Source organism: Ovis canadensis, chromosome 7 (genome assembly GCF_042477335.2).
Source record: "Ovis canadensis isolate MfBH-ARS-UI-01 breed Bighorn chromosome 7, ARS-UI_OviCan_v2, whole genome shotgun sequence".
NCBI classification, from domain to species: Eukaryota; Metazoa; Chordata; class Mammalia; order Artiodactyla; family Bovidae; genus Ovis; species Ovis canadensis.
The window spans coordinates 66,689,877-66,702,715 of NC_091251.1; the positions used below are offsets into that span (position 1 = coordinate 66,689,877).

Here is a 12,839-nt window from a genome sequence, read left to right on the forward strand (position 1 = left end):
AAGGTGATGGACTGTGGGGGCCACAGTGGAACTAGGGCAAAAAGATAGTTAGGAGATTCTAGTAATACTCCAGGCAAGAGATGATGGTTTCTAGAACTAGGGTAGAGACAAGGAGTTGGAAAGAATTTGCTATGGTTGAGAGATAATTAGAGGGTCAAATGGTCAGGGCTTGTGAAATGACTGATTCAAATTCAGAATCCTTGGTGGAAGCTTCCAGTTAATCAAGCCTTAAGTCCTGTGCTCAAGTTTGGGCAGCTAAGTGAAGGGAGGATGCATTTCCAGTTACCTCCAGCTTCAGAAGCAGGACACAAGGCACTACCTCCCTCCAAGGACTTATACATCAGGAATATCAGAAAGAAAGGAATTCAGATGCTGAGCAGCCAAAAAGAAGACAAATGTCTACTTAAGAATGACAAGGGAGGGTCTAAGAACGATGGTTCTCTGACCTGAGCAAACAAAGGGTAGTGGTGCCAGGTACTGAGAGAGGGAATCCAGGAGGAGAAGCACGATTAGGAGACAGAGGATGAAAAACATTTGCTGTTAGGCATGATGAGTTTGAGACCTATAGAATATCCCATTTGAATCAAGTCCTTCACTCATTTTGGTCAATCCATGGTAACTAGGAGAAAAGAAAACGTCCCAACGAGACTCAGTGAAATCTGGGCTCTGGATATTTCACCAGATTTGTCTCATACCATTCTCTGTCGTGCTTGATAGACTCCAGCCACATCAGGCTTTCCTTAATTCTCTTAAATATATCATGCCACTGTCTGCCTTAAGATTCTGGCTCAATCCACTTCCTCTGCCTGGAATGCTTTTTTTATTTCCCTTAGCCTAGTTCAAGGTATTCATTCTTTCGACTTCAGGGCAGATGTCATTTCCTCAGTAAAGACTTTTCTAAATTTCAAATAAGATGTTGTCTTAGCACTTTCTACTTACTTCTCCCACAAAGTTTAAAATGACACATTTGTATGCTTTTGAAATTTAAATTCATCATACATACTTCGCAAGGACAAGACCAAATAAGACTTGTCACTACTATAACCCAGATGCCTAGCCAGGCAATTAGATACTTATTAAGGAATGAGGGAACTAGAGGCTGAACTAATGACCAAAAGAATGAATGTCTAGGTTTGGGGAAGGAAGAGTTAGCCCAAAGACACTGATTTAGGGCCATCAACACAAAAATGACAACTCAAGCCAATGGAACATGAAATCACTCAACAAAAAACAAGCAACAAAAGGACGAAAGCAGTATTATTAACTATTAACTGATATGCATTTCTTAATGTGATCCATGACTCATCTTGTATTAACTAAAGATTTGATCAAAGAATTTATATTTTCACCAAGTGCTTCCAAGTGATCCTTATTTATTCTAAAATCTGAGAAACCTTAACTTTAAGATTCAGCAGAGAGATACTCTTGACACAGCTCCAAAAGTTTGTATTGCAGACTAGGTGTTCTCAAGTCCAGAAGAAAGAAGCATAAGGGTATATAAGTAGCTAAGGGTATGCTGTGTGTACAGGGCATCAGAACAGGATTCAGAAGTCCTGGAGTTGATCCTTGGTCGCATCACTTGCCAGTTTTACAACCTACATAACTACTAGTAATGAACTTGAAGGAACAGATACTTGAAGAGGTTGGCTATCTCACTGATGTTTTACGAGAGTTAAATCTGTGCGAGATAATTCTTTAAAAAAAAAAGTTGTTTTATGTGTTTAGAAACTGCAAAGAGAATGTTGATCAACTTGGGAATCATCCTATTGATCTTCCTCAGATAGTAAAATACGACCCTGTTAACACTGAGTGAATTCACATCTTCTGTGTATGTGCATACCCGTAACAGTGTATGTCTTTAACTGTAATCACTAAAGAACAGAAATAGAAAATGAAAGCCATGGACTTTCCACAAGACATCATTAAGCATCAGAAAAGGCATTAAGGAAAGGTGAAGCTTAACCTACATCTCTGGGAAGTAAGATCATATTCAACCTGTCATTTCTTGTTGCCACTATTACTTGCAACCAACAAGTTTATCACGAGTTTCACAGAAATGATACTTGGATAATCATCTTGCCTGAAATAATGTCATGTAAAATGGAAGAACAGTCTGATAGCTTGAGTGCTCGCTTATGATTTGGGAGAACAGCTGGTAATTGCAGATCTGCTGACAAATCCACGCTGTCAGGTAAATCAACATTTTGCCAGCTCACATCTCCATCTTATAAAGTTGAATAGCAATACTTAATTTCTGAAATCTTAAACTCAGCAGCAGTGAGTAAGCACATAGAATCTGGAAAAGAAATGCTAACTCTAAATCCTGGTTCTTGTACTTCTTAGTTTCTTTTTTTCTCCTCTCCTTAGGTAAATTTATCACTGTTTCTTATCTATAAAATGGAGATAATAGCAGTATCCATCTCATAGGATTATCGTGAGGATTATATGACTTAATATAGTGTAAAATATGTAGAAAAGTGTCTGGCACATAACAAAGCACTCAGTAAATGTTATCTATTATCAAGCTACTTATCTTACAGGGTTCTTAAGAAAATTAATGTATGTGTTTGCGTGTGCCAACACTACAATAAAAAATACCCACATAAACATCAAGTTTAATACTTGGAGATTAGTTCTATCCTTTTTAAAGTAGTAATGATGGTTGAATTGGAGAAGAAGTAAGGGATAAATTGGGGCAGTGAAGATGGCTGGAGGGAGTAGAGAAAGACATTTATTTTAAGTAACACTGCTCAAAGTATCCTTGGGATTGACTACAGAGTCATATCATAGTTGTTAGAATCTGCTGAATATTATTCATTTTTATCCTCTAAGGGTTTCTTTTATTTTGGAAGTAGCTGAGACCCAGATTGATGAATGAGATAGTTAACAAGATTCCATAAAACGATTTCCTTTTAAAAAGAATAAGAAAATGCATTCCATAGGTTGGAATAAACCATGGTGAAGAAGACTATTAATGCATTTAGTTACTTCTGGTCTTGTAGTCTATGAAGGCAACTTAAGCTATTAATAATACCTTATCATGGAGACCAGTTTTATTTGGGGTCAGGGTAACCCAGAAACCTGAAACTCAGCATCAGGTCACTCTGCCTGCAAATTGGGCTCAGTCCTTGGATGCCAGGGGAACAATCAAGCTATTTTTTTAACCTGTATTAGAGACTCATTACTGACTACAGACTCAGGTTCAGATATTTGGGTCACTCTCTAGATAACCAATCTAGTATATCAATCCCTCTGGGATTTGCTTTCCTCTGAATAGTTCCTATTCTGGGATGTTCAGATCCTTTCCTAATCCCTAAAAAAGTAACAAAGGCTCAATCCAAAAAATGCCTTCCTGGGGAAAATTTTTGCCCACCTCACGTCCCCAGTTCTCTCTGTTCTCTGCTGCTCTCTACCTCCCCAACTGATGCCCAGAGTTAGACTCTAGGTGCCTTAGTAGTCACTTGTAGTCTGAGGTATATTTTCCAAGTAGGAGATTTTCTCCTAATGCATTGGGCTTTCGTTCTTCACTTCCTCCTGAGATTTATCCCAGAGCCTGAGTTACCCCAGTGGGTATATCTAGTCAGATCCCAGGACTTCAAACTCTAACCTAATCAATAACAATTGACTAGGCCATACTTCCCTGTGTCTTACACCGGACTCCAGAGTTTCTTTATTTTATCCCGCACTCCACAGAAAAGTCTCACATGATTCACAGTTTCTATAGAAGCTCTCTATTTGAACTTGCAAAAAGTATATGAACAATGACATTAGAAAAAAAAAAAAACCTATCTATCTGAGATTTTGGCATAATACCCTTCCTTGAATTCCTGGAGTTTGAAATCTATACTGCAGTCTCTGAAGCAATATTCTTAGTATAATCTGGAAATCATCATCTTTCATCATCAGTTAATATTTCCTTGGAGAATGTGTTGTATTTTTAGTTTCCCTACAAAGACAAATGTTATAGGAATACAGTTTGAAGTCATTAATAATTATAAATAAACAAAATCTTTGAACCCTAGAAATTCATTGTTCCTGTTAAAAGCTGACCTTTGCGTATCCTTGTGAATTTCTTCTCTACCTCCTATAAAATGCTTTTATTCCTCAAAAACTCTGATTACTGGGACTCCTTCATTTCTAATAAACTCTTTTAATGTGAGAAGTGTCACCCTTCCAGATTTTCTAAACTTTCAAAAATATGACGCTATCTCATCCCAAACTATCACTCACTTTGTGTTAACAGAGATCAATATTTACTACAGCAGCCAACACAAAACTGGCTGATCTTAAAAGCACAACTTATTTGTATGCTTAAGAATATAAGCTAGTTCCTTCATGAAAAGACTCACCCACACCTGCAATGGGATGTCATGGAAAGAGGATCAGATGCTGAATTCTGTTATATGTACATCAATTTCCATCAATCCTCTTATTAGCTACGTAGCCTCAGACCTGCCTTTGCCTCTTTAAGACTCAGTCACCTCATTTGCAAAGTGGGGCTAATACTATACAACAAAGATTAAATATGTACTTAAAGATTCTAGAGGTGAATAGAATTGGAAGGTGTTATGCATGTGTTGATTCTGTTCCTATCTCCTGGTTCCAAACCACATCAGAATAATAGCTTTGGGTCTACTTGAAACTATCTTCTTGTACACACCAACATTACCTGTCTCCCCACTCAAGTCATTTATAAACACATGTGTTCTTTTGAGCACCAATCCTATCTCCTAGAAAAATTACTCCCTTGGGCATTTTGGGCTTTCTGTCTAGCAAGAAGCAGAGATGCTAGCTGTTTCCACTGCCTGTAAGGATCCTTGGCCCCTTCACTCCTCACATAGATCATAGCCTGTCTCAGAAACCAAGACAATCACTTGATATTTTAGGTAATTATCAAGTATTTGGAAGCAAACAATACTAAACCAAAACTGTATTGCTATGCACTGATTTTAAATAGAACTTTCTACAAACAGGCTGTCTTCTGTTATTACTAGTACTGTTATACTTGCCTTGAAGAAGAATGTTCACATTTGAAGGACTATATATATATTGCTTCTCTATATTTTAATGTGTAGAAATTACCAAAACCTCCTCATAAGCATAATAACCTGCTACACTGGAGAATTATAAATAATTCTTCATTTTAAGCAAATTATTCACACATTTTCTTAGACTGATTCTATCTCTTCCAATTAGAAAAGAGATGAAACAATCCTACGTGGGCAGGTATAATATTTGCTACACAGTACTTATAGCAGCACTCTTCAATTGTGCTATGATGCTCACTTGCATCAGAGAACATGTTAAAAAGGCAGACTTCAGAGCTCCTGAGCTGGACTCTCTACAGCGGAGGCCCAGAGATGTTCAAAAGTTTAAGAAGTACCTCTTGATAGATGAACTTGGACCAACAAACCTCCAAAGCTTAGTTGAAATATTAAACCTGGAATTTAAGTAAATTCAGGTAAGTTTTTAGAGATGTATAAGTCAACATTATCATAGAAAGAAAGATATGATTAACTGAGCCAAAGGTGACAAGAGTCAAGTTTTCACTCTCCATCACATTCTCCCCTTTGTCCTATGTTAAAATATATCTAATTTTAAAAGTCTTTTTAGTAGAAAGAAAGAAATTTAAAGTTTATCTGAATTCTAAGAATTCTCCACAGAACTAGAGAGGAGTCTAGTATTTATTTATCTAGTCCACAAATATATATTTATTTGTGGACTAGATAAATATGCCAGATACTGCGGCAGGCTCTGGCATTACGGTAGCAATGGAAAGGGCAATTCAGTCATGGACTTTACAATTCTGTCTAGCAGCAGCCTCTTCCAGAAACTACAGGCAGCCTGGAAATGACATTTCAAAACAAAACATTTGTTACTATTCTCCTTGAAAAACTTACTTCAAACTGACTTTAGAATCTAATTCCTGATAAAGTACTCAGACTTTAGAACATCATCCTTCAAACATCTGTTGTACAGTATTTGGGGGGGCTCTACAAGCCTTGGTTTATAAGATGAACCATGCATTTGGACTAGAAAAACTGAGAATGAACTATTTCACTATAAAACCTCAGTGCTTTTCATAGTATTTCTATTTTCTTGTGAAAATCCTTTAGTTGGAATGAGCCCTGCCTGTGGCCAAGGTTACCTCCATCTTTCATCACGTCTCTCCACCTTAAAACATGAACAAAACAATCTTTGAGGTAAGCATATGGCTGCTCTCAAAAAAACAAATTAACCATCTATTTAATTCTGTATTCACCATCTTACTACCTGTATGACACTGAACGAGTTATGTAAGCTTTCCGCATCTCAGTTTCCTCACCTGTAAAATAAGATAATAATGGAATCAAATTTATAGTGATGCTGTAAGAGACAAAGGAATAAAAAGATAAATAAACCGCTGGGGAAATGCCTGGTATATAACAGTGCTCAATTATAAGGTTGCATCTCTAATCATACTTCTGAACCCCTAGGAAATAAAGGCACAGTTTAGCAATTAAAGGCCACAGTTTGGATTTGGACTTTACTTAAAAGCTCATGTATTTTATTCAGTATCCTGCTTCCTTTGACGTAGCCATTCATCCAACATATTCAGTGCCATCTTTGTATAAAGCACTGGTCTAAGCACAGTGCAAATGAGAGGATGAAAAGACAAGACTTCTGACCCTCAGATTACAGCTTAGAAGAGAACATAAGGAACACAGATAAATGTCATTATAAAGGTGGACACCAGAGCTCCAAGAAATAGGTATAGGGAAATTCAGAGGAGATATTAATTAATTCCAGTTTATGGGTGGTGAAAGGCTAAGGGGAGGGGATCAGATATTCACCATCATGGTGTGTTTCAGACCAGTTACACACATAGAGTCCAGCAGCAAGGGAAGAATATGGCCTCGTGGAGGTTCTGGCTACACATAGACTATAATCTCTCTCCTGATTGGCTGGCTGTTCAAAGTTAAGATTCTCATATAAACTGGCATCAAACATCCATGTACACTGGGGTCTTTAAAAAGTCCCTCTTTACCAGGACCTTGAAGATAAAAGTTGAAATTATTGATTCAAATTCATAAGCCAACAGTTCCATCAAGCTCTGTCAGGAGAACCACCTCCCACACTGTTTACAGCAAGAGATCTAAGTTCCAACCTTGCCAGGTCAGTAATGGAGAGAAGACAGCACTGCTACCTAATGGTGACTGCATCGTCATGAAGAGAAAAATATGCTGGCTTCTGCCCAAAGCCCAGTAAGCAGATGGCCATGGGCACAGAAGCCATCATGACGATTGGCACCTCATTGGGATGCTCTGAACTGGGAAGGGGCCTGAAAAATGCCCTCTCTTGGCTGCTCTTCCTCATGAGGCATATTGGTGTCACAGGAGGGGGACAACTGCCTGACTGCTGCCAAAGAGAGAAGAGATGGCCTTTAAAATCTAGGCTACTGCAACCTCCTGGGTAGTCAATCTGGTGCCTTTCAAGCCATCAGAGAGCATCTTAAAGATGTATGTATGATTTCCTGTAGGATAAACGATATCCAACAGATTCCATTCAAAGTTGGCTCATAGGACAATAAGCCAAGTTCCAAGATGGTAGAGTGGTTTGAGTCCTCTGGAGTCAGTGAGTCAGGTATGACACACCTGGTGTGTTAGGTATGTGGCACCCAATTGTTTTTCCTATCTTAGGATTCCGAAGTGGGTGCTGTGTGAATAACCAAATGAATTCATGTTTTCTGAGGATAAGTACCATTGAAAGACTAGGATTTTAGCTATGTAAATAGTCATATTGCTAATTTGGGATTTTTTTATGAGTTGATGAAGATCCACTTTCTTTTTTGAAACATATAGTTTCATTGTATTTATAATATTGCCTAACATTTGGATACCTTAACCAATTGGCATGAAAACACTCATGTGTTGCACCACAACAAACATACACACTTACACACTCTGCTTATTCTTAGTATACTTTTGAGTAGATCTCTCTGAATCCATAGTAAGTAACATATGATGTCAAAAGCCTGACCTGTATTTCAGGCTTTGAATTATGAACTGAGCTTCAGTAATAAGAATATCTAATATTAAAAGTCACTCCAAAATAAAAATATTCCAGTATGCATTACATTTACATAAAATTTTGACTACTGCCATTTCAAATCAATTTAAAAAATAGTTGAGAATGCTTCCCTTTAAAAATAACAACCAAAAAACACAGCCAATGTACCCAAGATGCCCTTGACTTATGTTTTTTTAAAAAATTACATAAGATATGCTGTTTTATATGAACAGAATTTTAGAGCAGAGAACCCTAATAGTTATTTCAATTGTTTTAGGGTCTAAATTAGTTTAATCATGAAGGTATCTGTTTAGTCAATGACCCACCATGTCAGCCAGAACATGACCACTTTGAAGTAGCATCTGATCACAGAAAATAAAGCCATAATCACCTACCAGATAAATAAATTATATTCTTTTATAATGGCAAGTAATGTTCGATCATATAAATATATAACTTTATGAAGTATTATGTGGAGTATTTTAAAGATGACATTTCAATATTCAAAGAAACCATTAACAGTATATCATCAATTAAAGCTGAGATTATATCAAACTATCCTAAAAATATAAAGAGATAAGCATGCAAATAAAGTGAATGTTAAGGGACTGAGATAAAGTTTGGTTGAAAAATTAAAAGTCAACAAAACTTTTACTTATATGCAGCTACTTTTCAAAAGTATGAGTTCCAAAATTGTTCCCCTAGGAGGTCAAGGAAAATTATTAGGTAAGGTACTGTTTTCATTTCCGTAATGGTCAAGAGACTTCTACTCCACTCTTTAGGAGGAAGATACTTGTCTCTATCCCCTTACGGACTCCTTCAAAAGAATGTCTTGGGACCATTCAGGCACAGCCTAGGACTTTAATGTCCTCCCTTAGCTGCATCAGTAGGTAGTGAATGAAGCTGTGGTCCTCCATGGTGCAGGATGGGGTTGGCTGTGCAGACCTAGTTCTTCCTGCTGGCATGCTCCAAAGTACCAAATTGATGGGGAAAGGAGTGGTAAATCTATGAATCTATCTTTCTTAATTCTTTTAAGATTAAGTTTTTCTTTCTCCCAACCCCTATACAGAACCAAAATGTAGACCCCAGGCTGCTCTTTGATTTCACCCACCCTTCCTTTGATACCTGATGCCATTAAGTTGGAAATATGAAGGGTGTTTTTTGACTAATCCTAGCACAGAAATCGTGATCCATGGAGTATAGTGCTTATTTTAGTACGACCTGTTTGAAAGCACCTTGATTTTAAACTGTCAAGCCCAGCTTGTTGGGGGAGCCAAGTAAAATAAGGTTCTTCTCAGAATAAACATGCAAATTCCTTGAAACGAAATTCCTTCTCCCAAGAGTAAACACAGAACATGTTCTAAAGAACACAACCCAGTGAGCTCATAACATAGCGGTTAAACATAAATACCTCCAGCCAGGATCTTCTCTTCCAGTTCTGCCATTTGCTTCTTATAGGCTTTCAAAGCTGCTTCTTTGAAAGAGGGGCGAATCCTCTTTGGCTTTGTGACTTCCACTGGTTGTTCAGGGATGTTTTGGTTTTCATCTTCTTTCATTTCCATTTCAGTCGGTGCTTCATTTAAGGGTTCCAATGCCCTTTCACTAACCACATCATCTGCCTGTCCATCATAACCCTCATCTTGTGGGGTTTCATAAGGGGTTTCATATGAAGGGTGATCATACTCCAGCATTTGTTCATCTGTTTCAGTAACACTAGTCCTGTTTTCTAGCTTAGCAAGGACTTGTTCCATTACTTCAACATAATCTGTTTCATTATCAGCCACTGGTTCACTATAGTCCTCTTCATCCTCTGCTTTGTAATAATAAGGTTCTGTGTAGACGTCAGAGTCAAGGGTTGTACTCGATTCATTTGCAGTTGATTGGGATAATGTCCGAAATCTCCCCATTAAGGAAGAGCCACTGTCCTCATACCCACTGAGACTCTGTGTGCTTTTGTTCCATACCACTTCCAAGGCTGACTTAGCTCTCTGTAGTGTAGATCCAAATTTTGGGAAGCTGAAAGCCTTATCGGAAAGGTCAATGCTTAATCGACTATGCCAAGATTTGGGTGGGGCATCCTCTGAATCATCACTTTGCAATTCACTTTGACTTCGATACATCATGGACAACTGGTTTTGGTTTTGGTACAGCTCATTAGAATTAGGTTCCTGATAAGAATTATACTGGCCAACCCATTGTCCCTGTGGCTCATTATCCAGCCCAGGGCATGGAGATGAGTTGTCATCTTGGGTTAAATCATAGCTCTCAGAGTCATCCTGAAGGTCACTGTGGCCCTTTCCCAAGTCTTCTAGGTCTTTATGGTAAACATCAAGTTGTTGATCAGATAGACTGTTTGTGTCATAGTCAAAAGCTTCCTGGGTAGATGAATCTAAACCTAAATCGGCTCCTTGCTCTTCTTGATTCCATTCTTTCCATGGAGAAAGATCTTCATGTAAAGAGAGCTGAGAATCACTGTAGTGGCTCCGGTCTCCAGATGCACACACCATGCCATTACTCACTCCACTGTCCACGGTTTCTGTGTTCTCAATTTCACTCTGCACTTGGACACCCTGAGGAGCCCCATTCAAACCCTGATCCTGAGGGCTGTCATACATGGTAGGGGTGCCCTCCTGTTTCCTCTGCCAAAGTTCCCGGTCTGAAGAAGACAGGAGGGAGCTTCCATTAGTTCTAGTGAAAAATTGATTTTCTGAAAAATCCTCTGAATAAGATTGACACAATTTGGAAAAATCAGATTCAGAACGGCTAAGTTTAGCAGTGAAAAAATCACTCTGTGAGTGCCAGAGAGGTGTCACATCTGCATAACAGGTTGTGGTTTGTTTGGCCAAGTTATCCGATTCTGGCAAATGTGAAGACATTTTATCATATTCTGATTTATTTGCAATTTTGCTGCTACTAGCAGTTTTATTCTTGGCTCTAGCATTGTGTGATTTTGAACTTGACTTGGAAGCACTTCCTTTTGTTGGAAACTCTGACTTGGAAAGCACAGCATAACTGTTTCTATTGAGGTCAGATGCCAGCTCTCCATCACTGTCATCAGGAGAGTGCCAACTGTTTTTCTTAAGTCTGGGCTCTGGAGTAGACAGCTTTATGTCCATGCTCTCATATGTCTGGGAGGATGGTAGCCCTCTTTCTTTTCTTTCTTTGATGTCATGAGTAAGAATATCTGTTGAGATTCCGATGCCTGTTCCTTTGAGTTTATAGGATTTTTTTAAGACTAAATCCCTTTGCTGAGGGGTTTCAAAGTACACAAGGATGGGTCGAGGCTTTGCATTGGGGCAATCCCTTTGGTGTCCTATCCTCTGAGCAAAGTCAATTTTAATAGCATTTGGTGCGTCGGAAAAACCCATTTTATCTATTAGAATTTGGTATACCACACTTTCAATATATTCAAATCTTTCCTCGGGCACATTTAAAAATCTCAGGCTTGCCTTGCTTCCCACATGACCTAAGTGTTTGATATAATCATGGATGTCTCTAGTTTCCCGCCGAGACTGGACGAATCCTGTCCGCAGCTGCTCAATTTCATTTTGCACAACCTCCACGCTGCTGGAGATCTCATCAATGGAATGCTTGAGGGCATTGACATGCCCTCGGAGTTCAGAAAGTTCTGTTTCGATCTGACTTATTCCCTGAAGTTCCTTAAAGATCATTTCCATGACATCCTGCGTCTGGCTAATGCAGACAGAGGAACTGAATCCAGGCTCCAGGGCGTTGGTCTTTGGGTTTCGGGCAGTTCTGTCCAAAGATTTGCTTCTGATTCCCCAGGTTTTCTTCACTGTGCTCAACTCTGAATCCGAGGAGACACACTCTTGACTCTTTTTCCATTTCCTCAGTTTGCGTAAAGCTCCTAGCTTTAAGCTGTGCAGAGTGCGTTCCCCGTCGGAACTCCCCTCCGAGGGTGCCAGGCTGCTGGAGCTCTTCCTGTTGCGTCTGACGGGCATCGTGCGTGTTGACTGCGCCTGGTTTTCTGTACTGCTCCTTAGTTCACTGAGTGATTCTGAGTAGGAACTCTCAATGGAAGATAACTCCTGAAGGAGCTCCTCATGATCACTGTTGGTTACATGAATATTCTTCTGGAGGCCGTTGGCAATAGCTACTCGGTAACTGAATGTGGGGGAGAGAGAAAATTCTTTGTTAGCCTCCTCTTCTTCAGTGGATAAGTTGCGAGTAGATGAACACTTTGCAAGCTTCTTTACTCTGCTTTTCAAGGTGTTAGAAAATTTGGGGGTTTTGGTCTGGCCAGCAACAGGAAGGTCTTGATCTTTTTTTGGCTGATTCTCTTTTTTTTTGGTTGTATTTCCCAGTTTCTTTGTAAACATTCCTTTGCAAAGCTTATGGATGTAAGGTAAAATCAGGCTCTTGAAAAGATTAGCCACCATGGAGAGCAATTAGTGCAAGCTTTTCTGTCCCAGGGAAGTAAATAATGTATCAGGATGGAACTCTGTAAATCCAAGGCCAGCATCACTGTTCAGATGTTCTGTGAATCAGTGAAAATAGCAGGAAGGGCCGCTGTGGCTGCCACAGTGTCACTGTCCTGGGAAAACCAGAAGCCAGGCTCCGTTTATGAAAGACATTCATTCTATCTTGGAGGAGGGGTTTCATGAGTCTCTCTCATTTCCATGTCACTTCAGGCAGTTCCTGAAAAAAGGAATTGCAAAGTGAATATCAGAATTCGATCCTAGATTTAGCCCATGGCTAACAGCTTTTAAACTATTCAAGATACACAGTGTGTGAAAAATTTCAGAGGGGACACAGAAATATCTGAATTT

The 12,839-nt window shown here is 39.0% G+C and overlaps 1 protein-coding gene across 2 annotated transcripts in view; it reads right to left on the reverse strand.

The window, feature by feature from the left end:
* The window catches only part of UNC13C (unc-13 homolog C), a 701,596-nt gene that overhangs the window by 648,987 nt on the left and 39,770 nt on the right, over positions 1-12,839 (reverse strand). The window contains exon 5 of one of the 2 annotated variants that reach the window (XM_069596439.1): positions 9,461-12,708. In XM_069596439.1, coding sequence (XP_069452540.1) covers positions 9,461-12,449 — 2,989 coding nt within the window. In that variant the 5' untranslated portion in view covers positions 12,450-12,708. Of the gene's footprint in view, positions 1-9,460; positions 12,709-12,839 lie in introns of those variants that run through there. The other variant, XM_069596440.1, reaches the window with a different exon arrangement.